At 39.7% G+C, this 19,940-nt stretch overlaps 1 protein-coding gene across 1 annotated transcript in view; it reads left to right on the forward strand.

Annotated features, from left to right (window-relative positions):
- Positions 1–19,940, forward strand: part of SKAP2 (src kinase associated phosphoprotein 2) — a 170,659-nt gene that overhangs the window by 32,125 nt on the left and 118,594 nt on the right. The window contains exon 4 of the mRNA XM_053263889.1: positions 3,353–3,445. Coding sequence (XP_053119864.1) covers positions 3,353–3,445 — 93 coding nt within the window. The remainder of the gene's footprint in view (positions 1–3,352; positions 3,446–19,940) is intronic.

Here is a 19,940-nt window from a genome sequence, read left to right on the forward strand (position 1 = left end):
AGCCTTTCTGGAAGGGCGGTATAAAAATTGAATGAATAAATAAATATCATTTCGATTGGCAAAGGTGTAGCAATAGCAATAGCACTTACATTTATATACCGCTCTATAGCTGGAAGCTCTCTAAGCTTTAAACCACGTATGTATATACACTTATACTTTAAACTTTAAACCACTTATGTATATACACTTTTTCTGCGCCTATTGTCTGCATTCTGTGGACAACTGAAAATGATTTCAGAACTGTGGGGGCACTCTCAGCCTCTAGGCTTGACTACTGCAGTGCACTTTACATGGGACTGCCTTTGTATGTAGTTCAGAAACTTCAGTGGGTCCAAAATGCAGCGGCTAGATTGGTCTCCATAGTTTCTTGGAGATACCATTCTATGCATATTTTGAAACAATTACATTGGCTGCAAATAGGTTTCTGGGCAAATTAAATGTGCAAATTGAAAGCCCTAAATAACTTAGGACTAGGTTACCTGGGAGGGTGCGTTCTTCTGCATGATCCTCGCCGCCCATTAAGATCATTGAGAGAGGTTCGTTTCTGGATGCTGCCAGCGTATCTGGCGGTGACTCGGGAGCGGGCCTTCTCTGTGGTCAGTCCTGGGTTGTGGAATGTGCTCCCTATAGATATCCGTGGCATAACATCTTTGTCAGCCTTTAAAAGATCCCTTAAGACACATTTTTTTAGCCTGGCTTTTAGTAATTCTTGAATGTTTTAAATTGATTGTCTCATGGTTGTTTTAATAGTTGTCTTGCAGGAGGAGGCTATTATTATTTATTTATTTATTTATTTATTTACACAGTCAGGCAGGTGTTATTGACTGGTTTGTTTTATACAGACATTGAGTCCTCCCCAAGGACCTTATTATTATTTTATTATTATTACATTTATATCCCGCTCTTCCTCCAAGGAGCCCAGAGCGGTGTACTACATACTTGATTTTCTCTTTCACAACAGCCCTGTGAAGTAGGTTAGGCTGAGAGAGAAGTGACTGGCCTAGAGTCACCCAGCTAGTTTTATGGCTGAATGGGGATTTGAACTTGGGTCTCCCTGGTCCTAGTCCAGCACTCTAACCACTACACCACACTGGCTCTCCAGTAAACCCCTCCTGTATTCTACCAAAGACAACCACAGGGCTCTGTGGTCTCCAGGAGTTGACACTGACTCAACAGCACACTTTACCTGTATTGTATTGTATTGTATTGTTACTATTTTTAATCAGATTTGTTTTCATACTTTTTAGCTCAATATTTTAATGTGTCTTTTTTATAATCGTGTTTTTAAATTTTATTGTGAGCCGCCTTGAGATGTTCTTAACGAAAGGTGAGGTATAAACTTAGCAATAAATAAATAAAATTTATCATTTGTGAACCTCCTAGAGCCTTCAGAGTCAGGCAGTATATAAATTAAATAAATAAAAATAAAATAATAATAAAAACAATTCTCATTATAGAATTGGAAAGAAAGTGTTCTTCTGCTTTTACCATAAATTACCTCCCTGAGCCATTTTTGGAAGGATGATATATAAATCAAACAAGCAAACAAATAAATAAAAAATAAATAGCCGCTGTTGTCTGTATTCTGCATAGTGTGGAGAATTCAGCTAAGCTACATCTAGATAATAAAGAAATGCTGGGAGCTGTAGTTTTGTTGAAGTACACTGAACTGACAGCCCTAGATATCTCATAGGAATAGAGCTGGTAGTTCCCAAGGTTACTTGGGAAGCTCTGATAGTGAAACTTACTAAGGATACAGTGTAGAGATGCTCTCAACCTGATATTGAGCTTGTCTGTCTCTTACATTTACCATGAATTAGTGCTTATTTGAATGACAAATTGTTTAACAACTAGCTGATACGCAGTGTCTAAATTCCTGCAGAATATGAACTTGTATTATTGGCATCCAGAGAGCTCAGAAAAGCAAATGTTTTGCAAGAAGATGACAAATATTGTCAACAAATCTTAAATTCCCTCATGTAACATCTCACTTCATTTTAGTAATAAAGCTCGTTACATAACATTAGTGAGTTATTGGTGTAAAAGCTGTAAAGCAAAGCATATTCAAATGTTGAATTTGCTATGGATTGAACAAACTTCCCAATTGTCTGAGGCTAGGAGACCATTCATACAAACAAATTAATGTCATGCTGAGGGGTGTGTGTGTGTAGTGAATCTTTGCTGGATATGGTGTGTGGCATCTATATTATTGCAATGGTGTTGAAAAATGAGGAGTGGTAGGTTGAATTGCCAGGTGTATGGGGTAATGGAGGCACACATGTAACAAATATGCCCTATCACTTGCTGCAGCAGTAAATCAGGGCTTAGTATTAAGTGGTCGGCTGCATTGTGTTAGCATAATGTTGCAATTAGCATGGTGTGGGTGTTATGCTGGTATTGCAGGGAAACATGCTGAGGTTTTTAAGGGCTGTCATGTGCATTTTATGTGCCATATATGTATGTATATATATATGATGTAGCGAAGGGCCAAGCTATATATAACATTAAATGCATAGTCATCTAGTAGCAGACTTGTTTTTATTTCAAAACAGCTGCTGTGTGAGGGCCCACAGTAGCTAACTTTGGGGTGGTAAAACTATACGGAGGTAAATCATTGGATGTCCCTTGTATTTATGCCATGGTCTCAGTCTGGATCCGTCCCACTGCCCACATGGCTGTTGTTTTAAAGTAAGAATGAACTTGCAACAATAACTTACTTAAAACCTCATCAGGCTCAATGCTATGATTCCTCTTTGTTTCATCTGTGAACTAAAGAACAAGTCTTGATTTTCTTATTGGAAAGGCTATGGGGGATAGTTAGATCCGAAATATAGTTCTGGGATGCTGGTAAAAAGCTGCATGCGCGGAGGCCATGAGCCACCATGCTCATGCTGTTGGGGGGAGCTATGCCACAGCAGGAAGCTGCATGGAGCAGTGGAGAACAGGTAAGGTCCTGCCAGCTGCTCCACTACAGTGCTTCAAAGCGCTGAACTGGTTTGCCGCTGAACCTGTGCACAAACCTCATACATACAGTTTCTTTTTGGGAGGATGAGGCGTCCTGCTCCAACTTAAAGTTCTGCTCCAGCTTAGGAAGACGCAAACATTTTATTTCACTAATGATCAAGCCACCCACTGTTGGGTGCTTATTAAGTTCCAGTGTTACATTCTTATTGGCTAGAGTGGACTCGTATCCATCCTGCTAAACTACATCGGTAAAGGGAAGAGTCCACTGCATGGCTGTATATTTGTTATGTTTTACTTTCTAATTCAGCTTGTGATGATGTCTTATTCTATGCACAGTCAAACTGAATGGAGCCTTTTGAAGTTACTGTTGAATATTTGGTTTATGCAGGAGAATTAGAAGATGGAGAAGAGTATGAAGGCCCTGACAGTCTCTCTCTGGCATCTGACCGCTTTGATAAAGAAGATGAAGGCCCCTCTGATGGTAAGTGATTCTCTTTATCTCAAAATGCAGTGGCTTTGTTGATCTGCAATGGTTCTCTGAACTGCATGGTGTATTTTCTGGGAAACAGATAAACGGCAAGGCCTCAAGAGACATATGGGCTTCGTTTTATTACCTCCACAAGCACCCTTTAAGGAACTGAAGAGCTCTCTCTAGTGGTAAAAAAATCACAGTGACGTTTTTTAAAAAGAGACCATATTCACTTGTTTTTCTGTTGCCAAAATAGGTATCTCAGATTTTCTTCCCTGCCCCCACATAATGGATGGGTGACCAAAATATACTATAAAATTGTATTTGATTTTGTTAATCAAATCGGGTCCTTGCATAATTTTATTGTGCTTTTTAATGGCTTTCTCTTTTTTATTGTATAAATAAGGAAACAACATATTTGATTTTGGGGGTGCAAACTCCAGAAGCGTAAGTTCATAAAATATTAAATAAAATATTCTTGTGGCTCTTCAGTATGATTTCCATAATCTCTAACTGCCCGTATTTAACAGGGATGATCCCTATTTTCTGGAATCTGGCCCTAATTTCTCACTGGTAGTGCACAAAAGAATCTCTCAAATAAAAATCTTAATTTACAAATCTTAAATCTTGAAGTATCTCATTTAATCAAATTTGCATAATAAATTATATTCCTTCATTGATTCCATGCCTTGATCCCATTTATAAACCACAATAATTGACACTATTAAGGTCTTTACAATTAATAATCTCATTTCATTAAAAGTATATTATTTCAGTCCTCTAATAATAATATTTAAAAGTCCAAATGAATATTTCTTCCAAGATTTCAAGTCGGTGTGAAACAAGGTCAGTATGATTTCCTTAATGAAACTCCATGGATATTTCTTAAAACATCTGTGAGTTGATATGAATTGTTCCAGAAAAGATGTCTACTAGTTCTTCATAGGAATGTGCACAGAACCGGCTGGTTCAGTTCGAGTCCGGACCGGGCCAGTTCTGTCTGGCACCCCCTCAAACCACCTGGTTCAGTCTGGTCTGGGCGGGTCTGTGAACATTTTTTAAAAAAATTATATATTTTTTTACTTACCCCTTTGGGGGAAGTTGTTGGAGGTGGTGGCAGGGGGCCGGCTGAGCTTCCCCCTCCCCCCGCCACCCTCCCTTCATGCCCATACCAGCCATTCAGCCGGGTCATGCAGAGGCTAATTGCACAGGCGCGGTGGCCTCCCAAATGGCTGCTGTGCCAGAGGAAGAAGGTCCGGATGGGTCAAAGAGCTGGTATGGGAATGATAGGAGGCCAGTGGCGGGGGGGGGGAGCTCCGCGGGACACCCCCCCCCCCGGTCGGCTCCAACAAGTTCCCCAAAGGGTGTAAGTAAAAATAATTTTTTGAAATTTTTTTTAAATGTCCGCGAAGGATGTGTGTGTTTGGTCTGGGATTGGACCAAAGATGTGATGGTTCGGTTTGACCCTGAATGGTCAAACCGAACCGGTTCGATGTCGAACCTGTTTGCACGACCCTGGTTCTTCACAATACAGATGGATCTTGTTATCTGTGGGTGTTCTGTTTTCAACTGAAGCCGTGGATAGCGAAGCTGTGGATAACAAGGCATTGAGGCAATGGGAATTGGGGTGAGAGGTGGGGATTAGGGTTCCTGGAGGAGTAAAAAGGGTTTAAAAGGCTGAAAACTGAAGAAATAATTGAAAGAAAGTGCTATACTATGCTCCGTGTTTCTCTAGCTGTCCACCAATGCCCCCAAAGCCACAATTCCACCATTTTCTCCACCAAAAAAAAATTGTGGGAAATATTTTTTCTTCAAAAAGGAGGCACAAAATTGCTCTGTACCGCAAAATGGTGGTCGGAAACGACCTTGGAGGTTATTTCCAGCCACCTAGGAAACACACACACACACACACAATTTTTAGCCTTTTTATTTACTGTGTATACCTCGGACGGGTGTCTTGTTTCCCGGCTGCGGATGTCAGGACTGTGAGTAACGAGGTCTACCTGTATGCCAGTTGCATTTTGACTCTTTCTCAGCCTTCTTCAGTGGCATACATCCAAAAATTCTTTACAACCCCTCAAAATAATTGTGTGTATACAACTTTTTAATACAGAGCGTATACTTTGTTTTATTGTATAAATAAGGAAACAACATATTTGATTTCTTTTTGGGGGGTGCAAACTCCAGGAAAATGAGTTCATAGAATATTACATTAATTTTTCTTGTGGCTTTTCAGTATGATTTCCATAGGCTCCAGCTGCCCGTATTTACCAGGGACAATCCCTGTTTTCTGGAATCTGGCCCTAGTTTATCACCGTCCCTTAGCTTTGCCTCTTGGGGATGCCTTGCTTGATTTTTTTTCATATGGATTGCTAGAGCTTGCTATTCCTCAGGATTGTGCACAACACTAAGGCACTATGCAGTGCACAGCATATTGTGGTGGAATCTAGTCTCCAACAATATGTCATGGTGGGTCAGGACGTGGTATGAGAACTGGTTGTTACAAGTGTATCCCCATTTTCATCTGTGAAATGTTGGAGGGAAGGGCTTGACTGCTCTGTTTTGGTAATTTAGTACGATGTGCTCTGCATGCACTTTATTACCCACTTTCCATTTGTGGCATGCTTGTAGTCAGAATTGTATGTCGTACCGTGTAGGTGTCTTGTCCTACATACCTTGTAGGCGGCTCTACACTTTGTACACTGCACCTCCCAGGCTGGTTGGCTATACTTTCTACACATTCACAAACATGTCCCTGTTTTCATCCGTGAAATGTTGCAGAGTATGACTTTCTCATTCAAACCATTATTGATGCTAATGTTTGAACAGGTTACTTTCAGTTCTGAGTTTAAATATCACATCTTAATAAGCAAGATCAATTTTATATACTTTTGAGGATGAGCGTTTGGATATTCAGTAGAGATTATTGCATCATGGTTTGCAGTGATCTTTTTCTGACGTTTATCAGGCAGGGTGATAAATTAAATATGTTTATAAATAACCATAGATATTAATTGGCTGCTCCAAAGTGTAGACTTGGAAGTGAGTGATGTTTTTTGTGCTCATGTGATAATCAAACTGTGCAGCTCCAACTCCATCGCGAGGCACAATTGCTGAATGAAAAGATGCTTCCTGCAACATACTACTCAACATTTTATGTTATCCAGATTATTCCCTTTGGAAACATATATTGCTTTTATGAGGTATAAAATTATGTCTATTGCAGAACAGGGATAAGTTAAGTATGTACCTAAGTGATAAACCTTCTAGCAACTGAATGTAGAATGTAGTATCTTTATATTCGCAGGACTGTGTAAATCGTGTCATGGTAACAATCAAAGTTATTTTCTATTGAAGTTCCCTATGTTGGAATAAAGGAAGGACTCCTTGCTTAAAGCCGGCCATAAAATAGCTTTTTGCTTTTGGCTACCTTTTAAAAATATGTATATAAATTTATATTTACTGGCAAAACAGATTCCATAAAATCTAGACTGATCTTTTTTCTAAGGCATTAAACAAAGTAAAAACAGAAGTAGTTTATATCCTAACATACCAATTTGGTGTGTTTTATTGCTTTGGCTTATTGAGCACAGCTACAAAGAAAATATAAGAAATTAGAGGAGAGGGAAATCTTCATCTGCTGTTTTTGTTGGTGGAAGTGAATAGTGAATTGCTGAACAAGGCTGATGCTCAGATGTTATTATCAATATTAATGTGCACATAATTTGTTTAACAAATTTCCAATGCTGTTACTAAAGTATGTACATATTTCCTACAATAAATATGTGTATATTTCCTACTACAAACATTATGAATACATATGAAGATTATACAATGAAACAAGCTGTTTCAGTTTTGATTAAATATCAGTCTGGCCTTCTTTAATTGGAGTGAGTTGTGTTTGTGGGGTATACTTCATAAATGTTGATATCTGCTTCATAGGTAAGTTGTCTTTATCTAGGAAATCACTAAAGGTTCTATGTACAGAACGAACAATGAACTGACTATAACGTTTTCCTAAATACCTTACTTCTTTTCCAGCCACGTGCAGTCTTGAGTGTTTTAAATGCAGGGCCAGATACTAAAGTGCACTTACATGGAAATGTGAAATCTCTGGACTGTACATGCAAGTAGATGTATTACCCATTGAGGCATAAATGGGGAATTAGGATCTATCTGTAGCCAATCACATTCTCCATTAACATATAGACCACTCATCTTCAGTGATTACATCATAGCAACAGAATTAAACACTGGCTGACATCCTGACTAAATTTACTCAAGGAAATCCCATTGAAATTAAAATGAGACTTCCTTGAGTCAATTTAGTCAGGATGTCGGCTACTATCTTTAAGACTGTATAGTAAATAATTCCACTTCTGATTTATTGTCCGGCATTTAGCTAAAAAGATAATAGAGAGTATATAGCAATAGTTTTCTGCTTGTGGCTGTGGGGTATTGGATGTACAGTCTCATAATGAAAAAAACCTGCTCTTTTGACTGACCTTTTCCTAATAGTGTATTAATTAGAAGGAAGATAATTCTTTTGACAATGAGTACAGTATAACTAAATTAGCACAAGTCGCCAAAAGGCCTTTTTGTCAAATCTGGTAGGGGATTTGTCCTTTCAGCTCTTGCTTCATGGTAAGCACGAACTAAAAATCCAAACTTTGATGGATTATAAACTATAAATGTATGTATTTTTCATAGTGCTAATGTAATGTAGGCTCTGAAAATGTCAACCCAACCCCTCAAAAATATTGATATGCATTTTAAAGTCTGTCTCCCTCCCCTCTTTGTTTTCTAAAAAATATCTCCCCCCCCCCAAATCTGTTTCCTTGGTTCAAAAGTTCACTCAGTTCCCAAATGGCCACCTAATTTTCCAGTTATTCCCTCAAGCCATATGTGTTTTGGTTTCTTTATGGTTTATTAGGTACTGTAGGAAAGTAGCCTAAGTTATATCTTCTAATGAAATTCGAGCACACTTCAGTGATGCTTTGACTTGATTGCTGGCAGCAATTAAATTGCAAGAGAGGAGAATAATGTAGAGGTCCAGACACCCCTCAGAAATAGGCGTGGAAAGAATTGCACCAAAAATATACTGCAGAATAAAACAAGATAGAGATTTTTTGCCAAGCACACTGTTTCTGCCTGGTCGGATTTTATTTGATTGGCTCACAGCCTGATTGATGGCAAAATCATAACTTGCTAAATGCTAACAGGCAGAGTTCACTTGTAGGTTATTGTGAACTGATAAAGGGTTAGATGGAGTTTTGATTTTCACAGTGGGCCTGGCTGCACCAGATTAATGGAATTTCAATGAGAGCCTGGAGTAGTTTCAGCTTGGTCAGAACAACTGATGGAGATTCTATAGTCATGCCTGCTCATTAATACCGGTTGTCTGAAAAGTGTGGTACTTCTTTATACAAAAGACTCCAAATAATTGATTTTTGAAAAGGATTTTTTCCACTTATTGATGACTGGGCTTCTTATAACCGAAATGACAGGCTCTTGTATAGGACAACAATGTTGCACATCTTTTTTGTTTTTAATACAGCCGTGTCAGGCCTTGACTTGATCTTAATAAACACTTTATATACTTGAAAATCAGGAGTGGGGGAAAACTCAGCTGTATGGGTATTCTCATATATAGTTAGCATTGTAATCTCTCTGGTAAAGAGACTTCTTTTAAAAAAATGAAATGGGAAAAGAGCAAAGCATCTGATGCTGTACAGATTCTAAAGGGCATGTTAGTTACCTTGATTTTGGAGTGAAATTTTTAAAAGTTCACACAGCAGGACTCTTTTATTTGCAAGCCACCCTTGGCCACACATGTGCCCGTGATTACGCGTGGCTATGCTAACAGCACTGTTCATTACCACAATGGTCATTTTCTGGCCGCTGGGCTCATAGGAATCACTGCTGGTAAGCACATCCTGCTGATTCACCTGTTGGCTTTCTCCCCTTGAATGTGTGTCGAAGGGTAGTTTGGATGTTTAGAGGAAAAGATCTTTGTGAAGTAGCTCTTAAGCTAATGCTTAATTTGCAAATATTCTTTTTTTAAAAGGATAGATTAATGGTAGTCAATTTTACTAATTTTGTGAGCTGTCAGCAATAGTGCACTGGAGATATAAATATTTTAAATAAATAAGGGTAACACACCTTAGGGTTTGCTGTGTACATAATTTCTATTTGTTTTTAGTTTTACTGATATTTTAAAAACTTTTACTATGACTTCCATTTGCTCACTTTTTCTTTTAAATCCTCATCTTTAGAAGATTTTGGAGGGACATCCTCAGAAGTGTAGACTGATTATTTCTCCCCCTGCCTCAGCCCATGATTTTGATGCTTATAACAGTATGTTGAGTTAATGTCTTCGTTCATCTAAAATAAATTCTCCTTTGGCAAATCTTGTCAGTTTATCCCTTTATGGTATATATCCTAGAACCTGATCAAGCTTCAGGTGCCCTGATTACAAGAAAATAACTCAGGTTGTTTTATGTTGAATGTTCAAGCCCTTTAGCCATGAAACAAAACAAAACCTTTCCATTAGTTCTTGTTTGGGACTTAAAATAATACTTTCTCGGTTTCAGCTTAGCTTTTAAAATTCTTTGACTGATTTATGGATTTTTAAAGTGGCATCAAAGAATATGATGGAGATATTTGAAACAATTGCCATGGAGCAGAGTAGGTAGTTGTAGATAGTTCTTTGCCTTGTGGACACGAATGTTGAAAACATGCCCACCTGGGTGCCTGCCTGGTTATAAAAATGGTAATGCAGTGAGTATCCACACTGTGCAATATGAAAACAATGATCTAGAAAATCAGATATGGCACACCACTTATGTGTTCTTGATTCAAACTTGCAGTTCAGATTACAAACATGTTCTTTGTTTTGTAGAGACTCAAAAGATCTTGGAAGTGTGGTCAAGAGAGGTAGTCCTCAAGATATGATTTGGCATGTTGTTTAAGTTGAAAAAAAATTCTTGTGCTGCTCTAAGGGGTGTTTATTTACACACACACACACACACACACACACACACACACACACACACACAACCTTTTCATACTAAAATAGGACCTTCAGGTAGCAAACAGCAACCATAAAACTAGTAACCAATAAAACCAATATCATGTCAAGAACAACCATAATGGCAGCAACAATAAGCATAGCAGACATTGTCATCCAATAGTGCCTTACTGAAATGCAAGATTAAATGCGTAATTTTTAGCTAGTGTCTGAAGACTTAGTGAAAGGGGACCAGCCAGATTTCCTGTGATATAGTTGCACAGCTGGTGTGCCACCACTGAGGAAGCCTTGTTCTATATACTCAGATGGCAGTGGTAGTGGCCTACAGAGCAAGACCTTTTCTGAAGATGAAAATGTACTGACTGGTTCATATGCCCTTCCCACAGCCAGACTGTAGCTCAGTGTAGGAATGTACCATGTACATATGTATTTGTTTATTTCGGCCCAAGGCCAGCATAGTAGGAATGTATCATAGCTCCACTAGGAATGTACAAAGGAAAGGATGCTTTGTACATTCCTATTCTTATGGTATTGCTGTTCCTATGCTTATGTTATTGTTGTAAACTGCCTAGAGATTTCTGTGAGCTGCCTAGAGACTTTGGTATTGGGCGGTATACAAATTTGTTAAATAAAGAATGAATATGTTTCTCTTCAGAGACCTTAGTGATCTGTTGTTGGTTGATGTTTTAGTGCTTCTGATTTATTTGCTGTAACATTATTTTATTATTTGATCTTTATTTTGAAACTGGCTGTTAACTGCCTTTGACTGTATGGAAAGGTAGGATATAAATCCCCCATATAATTAAAATGTAGGCAGGTGTGGTCTGTTTGGGTATTTGGGTCCTTTTCCTGAAATAAGACATCCAGTTCAGGCAAACAAGGCAGCCCCTTTGCTGACTATCCTGGAACATTCACAGCCCATAGGGGCTTTCTATAGAACTTAGATTTTTCATCCATCAGAATGTAAAAAACTTTATTTCATTTGCATGAACACTGTGGCCAGCATCTGGTCTAATGCTGTGCTTTCACAATGAACAAAATCACACTAGTGCAAGATCGCGTAGCTGTGCTAAATCACGGGTATTTTCAGAATTGCTCTATTGCACAAATATTCCCTGCAAAACATATGAGATGAGCTACAGGTTGCACACCTTGTGCACAAGCATGCTCGCATTAGTGCAACACTAGTGTGGGACGCAAGCTCCAGACTCAGCACAACTGGGTTCTGCAGCAGCCTTGTGCTAGTGCGATGTCCCTGCACATGTGCAGTGTTAGGGTCTCAGCCTTTGGGTGGGTTGGGGAGCTACCATCTGGTATATTCACCTGCTTGCTGTTACTTTGTCTTTTTTGCCTTCTTTAGAGTTCCTTCTGTATGTCTGTGAAGAAGCTGCAAAGCTTTTCTTTGAGTTCAGTGCTGTATTCATTGTCGACCCAAAAGCCGTGGTGGACAGTTGCCTCTCTGACACAGCCTCTAGCCCTAGCAAACATTAAACTTGTTTTAACTCTCCGACAGAGGCCCACAAACACCCTTTTTGTACATCGTGCTTCCTTTTGCTAAGTGAACTCCTTCATTTGTGCTGGACTGTCTCCCAGTTTAGTTTGCTGCCCTCGGTGTAGAGCCATCTGTCTAGGGGCATATAGTTGTTTGTTTGTCCATTGTGATGTTTTGGCAGCCTGCCAAGTGGGTGGGAGTTGTGGCTGGCATGGTCTGCCACATTTTAGAAACTGCTCAGAGTGGACGGTGTTTGCTTAAAGTGTCTGGCTCAACGTTTTGCAAGAAGATTTTGGGCAGAGGAGAGCTGGTCTTGTGGTAGCAAGCATGACTTATCCCCTTAGCTAAGCAGGGTTTGCCTTGGTTGCATATTGTTGTTGTTATTATTATTATTATTACATTTATATCCCGCTCTTCCTCCAAGGAGCCCAGAGTGGTGTACTACATACTTGTTTCTCTTTCACAACAACCCTGTGAAGTAGGCTAGGCTGAGAGAGAAGTGACTGGCCCAGAGTCACCCAGCTAGTATCATGGCTGAATGGGGATTTGAACTCGGGTCTCCCCGGTCCTAGTCCAGCACTCTAACCACTACACCACGTTGGCTCTCACACTGGCATATAGCAATAGCAATAGCACTTACATTTATATACCGCTTTATAGCCGGAGCTCTCTACGCAGTTTACAATGATTTAGCATATTGCCCCCAACATTCTGGGTGCTCATTTTACCGACCTTGGAAGGATGGAAGGCTGAGTCAACCTTGAGCCCCTGGTCAGGATTGAACTTGTAACCTTCTGGTTACAGGGCAGCAGTTTTACCACTGCGCCACCAGGGGCTCATGGGAATGGGCTCTGGGAATGGGAGACTAGAAGTGCCAGCACCCCTTAGGGGATGGAGCGGCTCTGGGAGGAGCAAAAGCTTCCAAGTTTCTTCCCTGGCATCTCCAAGATAGTGCTGAGAGAGATTCCTGCCTGCAACCTTGAAGAAGCCACTGCCAGTCTGTGAAGACAATGCTGAGCTAGATAGAACAATGGTCTGACTCAGTATATGGCAGCTTCCTATGTTCCTATGTAAGATGGGGCTGGGGGAGTAGGTGGGATCCAAAAAATCGCTTTTGACCAGCACTGGTTTAATATCTAGTTTTTGAAGAAGGAATAGAAATGACTTGCTTTTCTAGTATCCACAAGCCTTGTTCAATTTCAGATGTTATTTCAGCCTTGCACATGGGGAGTTTGGTTATCTAAATTGTTTAAGCTGTAAATATCAAATTGCTTTGTTCTTCTCACTGTGTCAGTCCAGAAATTTTCCTCTTAAAACTTCCTTACTTTCTTTTGCATGATGTTTAGACTTTGCTAAAACAACTCTAGGGGTGGGGGGATAAATAAAATGCAGCTTAATGGTATGCCTATGCTTCAGATGTCTGTAGGAATGCTTTCATGGCAGCGCCTAGAAATATATTTATCTATTGCATAATTGCTGACCAAAAGGAGGAGAAAAATTGTTTGGTCAACTCTGAATGAAAATTATATTTCATTCTACTCCTTTTCATTGACTGAGTTGTCTTGTCGGCAGAACTGATGGAACCTTTTCACCTACCAGGTGCTTGATAGATAGGGCAAGTTTCTGAAGTAAAAAAAGCCACCGTGAGTTGGTGATAATTGATTTACTCCATCACATCTAACTGTTCCTTGTTTTCATTACTACTTCCCTTGGGCAGCAATCACAGGATCAAGCTGCCAATCTGTGGGCATAATTTTTCCAGTAATGCCATCTGGCTCATTGGCACTTGAAGTTGTGATGATTCCTTTGCTTTTGCCACTGACTTTGTCAAATGGCTAGACAGTTGATTAGAGCTCTTCTGCTCATGGTTGCTAATTTCCCCTTACTATTGATTTTAATTGGTAATTTAATGCATTTTGTCCCATTTGTGTACATGTTAAGAATTCAATGATGAACATGTTCTGGAATGTTTTGTGCCTTAGAAAGAATGGTAGTTACTGGTAGTTTTCTGCCTTAGACTGTGGGATTCACTTTCCACAGTTTGCACTGATGCTTCAGCAAATATTTTTTAACCCTTTTTGTAATCATCAGATAGCTAAGAATTTGGAACCTACAATATTTGCACAGCTGATTGACATTATACTGGATATTTCTGTATAGTGCTTTGCACAGTCCATTTTCTTTGTGCTTGAGCATGGTGACACTCATGCACAAAGATTTCTGTGAACAGATCCTAAAGAACATAAACATAAAGTGAGGGCATGCACATGAGCAGCCCTGCCTAGGCTTGCACATCCCTACCCGGGTAGGGCTGCTTGTGTGGAGCGCCGGGAATGGACCAAATCCTGGAACTGCCCTGTGGGCCTGAATTTTTTACCCGGCTAATTACTGAGGTGGAAGGGCTCAAGCGTGCCCCCCTACCCCAGTCCTTGGTCGTGTGCACGTTCAGGCTGCCTGCAGCCCAAGCGTCCACAAAGTCAGGCGGCAAGAGTGCCCAGCAGTGTGGGAATCCCCCAGTGCCCCCAATCACAATGGGCATGGTGCATTGTGGGATGCCGGAGGACTTCCTCCTTCAGCTCCTTGCTCTGCCACTTGCTGTGGCACTAATTGTGTGCTGCACTAGCGGCAGAGCCTGATGGGGAGGGTTGCTCATGTGTTGGGAGACAGGTAGGAACCTTCCTCCCCACTAAGCCTCTCCATTTTGGTAATGAGAACCAAAATTAGTGAATTGTTTAGCTCTCTGAGCTAAGCCTTGCTTTTGGAAGGTATGGACAGAAAGGGACACTAGCAAGGTCTGCTTGCCATCTTGCAAGCAGAGGAATGGAGAGGTGGAGAAACATTCCTTAATTAAGGCTTGCTTGGAACAACTTTAACATCAAATGATACCTTTCAAACCCTGGTTTCATATTGTTGTTTGTGGCTAGTTTTAAACCGCAGCTTAGGTAGTCAGATGCATGCTAAACTACTGTTGCATGTTATGTCTATGTTGGGCTAATATCATTCAACGTGGATTTTTGAATCTGCATGGACCTGGCCCTTCTCTGGCTTGTAGAAACGTATAGATGCTATTCAATAATAATAATAATTAGCCAAAAAAGATGACCTCATGAACGGATGCAAACCACACTGTTATAGCACTGACTTCAATATAGTGCTTGGCTGTCCATGAAGGATTTGGTTTACATGATGATATATGCTTCCGGCTCTTGAAGAATAAAGTGGCTCTCGAGAATGCAGACCTTGACCATCTGTGTTCTATCTGTTTAGAGTATGTGTTCCATCTCTAATGTAATTCCAGACATTTGGTGACAATGTGGATTATAAATACACTATTAAGTATTTTATCTCATAATCCAGATTCTTCATTTCTCTTTCTCTCTCTTTCTCTCTCTCTCAAGCATACTAGCTTTAATGTTGTCAGTATGGAAAGGATATGAACTCAATGGAGGGTTGATTTGATAAAGTACTAAATAAAAACGTTGAGTCATTATACACAATTTGTTCTCTACCCTGAATGTAAGCAACAGCTAGTTCTCTCCTTTAGAGCCCTACATGGCTTGTACTCTGGGTGCTAAAAAGGCTGCCATCACCTGGATGTACCTCCCTTCGTTCATTTTCTAAGGCCCTGCTCTGAATGCCTTCTGTGGGAGATACAGCAGGCATGTGCTATGAGCAGGGCCATTTCGTTGGAGGTGCTGACGACTGTGGAATGACAACTGTAGGGGCTAGGTGGGCTTCCCACACTGTTCTCCTCCTAGATGCTAAGTGAAGACCTGGCTCTTGCAGAGGGCTTTTGGACTTGCTTTAGTCTGTTTCCTGCTGCTGATGTGAATGCTGCTACTGTTCCATTTGTTCTTTTGCTGTCTTTATATGCAGTGTATTGTGGGTGGTAGTTCTGGTTGCTGTTACATTTTGGGTTCTGTCAATATTGTTACATTGTGAATTGCTTTGGATTGGTTGAGAATAAGTTATTTTAAATGAATTAAATTCCAGTAAGTTTTTCAGTTATATCTGTTTTCTTGATACAGTCATGTCAGGTGACAGTGGCCACTCTAAAGCAAAAAAGAAGGTCTTGTGTCACCTTAAGATCAACAAGTTTATGGTAGCATGAGCACGTGTAGACTACATGGTTCTGATGAAGCACATCTCCAGTTGGCAAGTATATCTATGCACTTGATGCATCTGATGCAGCACAAATGCTCATGTTGTAATAAATATGTTGGTTTTTAAGGTTTCACAAGACGCTTTTTGAATCTGCTGCAATAGATTAACATGGCCACCCCTCTGGAAGTTGTTAACCACAATGAAGCAGTGATATTGCATCAGATTTTAATTGGACTTAAATAAAGACACTTCTGAAAATCCACCTTGAAAATTATATGCAGCTTTGAAAGGTCTTTCCTCTGCACCATGGCAATGTGAAATGGGCCTCAGTTGTAAGTACGTGTAAGTCATGTTCAGTAGTACAGATGCAAGATTCATTATGAAAAAGGAATCTGTAGCAAACCTTTAATCCATTATGAAGTATTTAATCCCCGTAATTCTTGCTGTGCTCAACCTACAGCTAATGGTATGGCTGGGGTCAAAGAGCCCAATGTGTGAACAGAAAGCACTTCTGTATGAGTCCAGAAGAGTATCGCTGGATTCCCCTGCTCTCATCACGTGCATGGGTGCAAAGTGCTGAAGGCAGATGTGTGTCTATATGGAACACAGCTCACCGAAAGGCACTGATGTGCTCATAGGGCACTATATACACAGCCCTTTGAATGCCAGTCCATGTGTTCAGTGGGTGTGTGAGAGAGTTTAGGCTGTTCAGCAGAAATGTTCCTCTGTGGAAGGTTCATAATCAGTAAGTCATGATTAGTTATACATCTTTCTGAAATTGCATTCTATCTTTTCAGCTGTAACTAAAATGTGCAGCTTAAATGTTTCCTCTAATCAATTGTATAAGATGCTGCCAGGCTATTAAGATTTATGCCATCGTCAAATGGAGGAGGGGGGGAAATCTACAGAATTGTTCGTTTTGCTCAGATATGGAGATAGGGATTCTGCAGCATTTTTCTTTAGAATCATAGGGAGCTTGGTGACCTTTTGTGGCAAATTATGTAGAAAGAAAATATTTATATTCATTTAAAATAACCTCCATGAAGAAATAGTCTCATTACCCTGTTTGATCAATTTCTTGTAGCCTGAGCTGTAGCATGCTGCTGTTGCCACTGGGTGATGGAATACACTGAGAAGTAGCTAATGGTGATGGTGCTCATCAGGACAGGGTTCAGCCAGCGGTCAGCAACAAATAATTCAAGACTGTTTCTAAGTTTGTGGCTGGTGGAATTTGCGTTTTGCCCCAAGCCAGCAGCAGTGCTGAGCTGGGCGATTTGATTACAAGAGAGGCATATTTGCCTCTTAGCAACTGCACATTTGCGCAACCGACAGAACTATACTGTCTCCAAAGGTCTCTCCTCTTCCCCTCCCCCGCTTTGTGACGGTGGAATAATGCTTTATTGTCGAAGACATGCAAAAGACTCCTTCGCTCCTCCATAAGCGTCGGCAACGAATTCTGAATTTCTCTCCTGTATACTTCAAATGACTGCATTGCTGCTATAAAGATGTTTACAGACTCAGTACTGATGCAATACATTGCAGTTGCCGATTAGCAAATTATTATCATTATTTAGCCAAGTCCAAAATAATATATGTTCTCATCACATTTTAAAATAACTATTATAGGAACCTAACCTTTTCCACTGAGAAGAACGTGTGTGTGTGTGTGTGTGTGTGTTTTATCTAGGGAAACACTTCAGCTCTCTCTGTCCACAATAATATTGCAGCACTGTGTTTATTATGGTAATATGTACAGAATTTACAATTTCCACAGGAAATGGAGCCTGTGGGAGAACACATGTCAGGGGACGAAAGTATTTATAACCCAAATAGTTAAGGCAGAAGTGAATGGAGACAGTTAGGCAAAGATGTTTTGCATTTTATGACCCTAAGAGGCCAGATCAGGGAAATCTCACGCTGGGTTATGGCTTTCTTCACTCCTAGGCCGCGTTCCGACTTTGAGTGTATTCACAGTTAAGTCTTTAAGAGGAATTATTCTGTGTTTTACCCCCTATGATATTTCTTAATATTTTTTATTATAGTATACATGATAACATGAGGATAGTTTGTACAGTGTGATATTTAAAATAGGACTATTAAGGGCCTTGGGCAGTTTATCTGAGAGATAATGCCTTCCATTATAAGACTTCAAACGTAGAATTATTTTCTAAATTCTTACTATCGGAATCTAATATCTATCTTTTTAAAAAGTTGAAATGTTTTTAGAATTGCCATTTTCATTCTGAAAGCATTAAAGTAATTATGTATAGTAGCATAGTTCTACAGAATGTGACATGAATTTTGTTCTTACAAGAGAGAATTTTTATCCAGACATATATTAATATGCATAAAATACTTATTTATTGAGACTGACAAAAGAGCAGTAGTGGCAAGAGTAGATTAAGTGGTTTTTAAAATGGCGCTGGAGTGATGTACTCCATTTTTTGTAACATATTTTCCCCTAGTGTAAGAAAAGCTGGGCATACCATCATACTCCTGGGTTTATTTTTGAAATAATTTTTAGAATTTATTTACCAAGCCAGCGTGGTGTAGTGGTTAGAGTGCTGGACGAGGACTGGGGAGACCCAAGTTCAAATCCCCATTCAGCCATGAAACTAGCTGGGTGACTCTGGGCCAGTCACTTCTCTCTCAGCCTAACTTACTTCACAGGGTTGTTGTGAAAGAGAAACTTAAGTATGTAGTACACTGCTCTGGGCTTCTTGGAGGAAGAGCAGGATATAAATGTAATAATAATAAATAATAATAATAGGTGCAAAATATTTCTGTCCCTAATAGTTTTAAAGAAAAATAGTGCTGGAGAAAACAGGAAAACTGTCATGTTGGATTTGGACTGTGCAAACATATGCATATCTTTTAGTAAGAGATGCATAGTTTAAAATAGGTACAGTTTGGAATTATTTTTTATTTTGCAAATTTGGGCATGGGGGGGGGACGTCGATAGAGATGGTGAGGAAAGTAGTCACACTATATTTGCCTACCAATATAAACATAGCATTGGATGTTTTTACTGCATGCTAATGTGCTTTTTATGAGTTGCTAGTACGATTTTATCCAAATGGACATTTAAAGGAGCTTACTTTTGCATAATTCAGGGAAGCTTTTCCTTGTGTGGTAGGGAGCTTTCTTTACTGCTGATTCACAAAGAAGTTTACCCTTGAGCAACTCCCAGATATACACCTGGGCACCAATTAGATTTCACTTCATGAAATGTGTAGGTTGTACATTTTTAATGTTGGTTGGTTAGTTCTTAATCTAAAGATTGTTCATGCAACTATGAACACTCACTAGCAATATTTTTAAGTATTTCGTAAGATCTGTAATCTGAGATATTACCACTCGTGCTAGCACCAAATAAAGCTGTCTCTTGGACAGAACATAGGAAACTGTCACATTGGTCCTGTGAACACAGGAGAACATTTTGCAGCCAGGAAATGAGGAATAGCATATCTAATTGAAGTGACAAAGGGTGTTTTTGGATAGGTAGATGTAATTATCCATTCTGGTATTCAGCCAGGATGCTGGGATTAATGCCCCAGTCTTGCTAATTAGCTTTCCAGTTACATTAACAATCAGTAAATGTTGATTTCCTGTGCAGTGTCCTAAACACATACTGTATATGCATATTTGTGTCCCACTGTAGAAACATATCTTGTTTAATATTAAGACTGTGTAGATAACCTGTTTTGCTTTTCAAAAGGGAGGATTTGGGGAGCTGGAAGCAAGGATGTCTGGGTTTTTTTAATAGCGCTCTTCAGTGTACAGTCACTCTTATGCAGTAAGGGTGCTTCTGCAGAATTGTGTGCATGTACCATCTGCTGGATCATGAACTACATGTGGAACAGAAAAAAACCCCTCTCTGT

This window comes from Hemicordylus capensis, chromosome 6 (genome assembly GCF_027244095.1).
Source record: "Hemicordylus capensis ecotype Gifberg chromosome 6, rHemCap1.1.pri, whole genome shotgun sequence".
NCBI lineage: Eukaryota > Metazoa > Chordata > Lepidosauria > Squamata > Cordylidae > Hemicordylus > Hemicordylus capensis.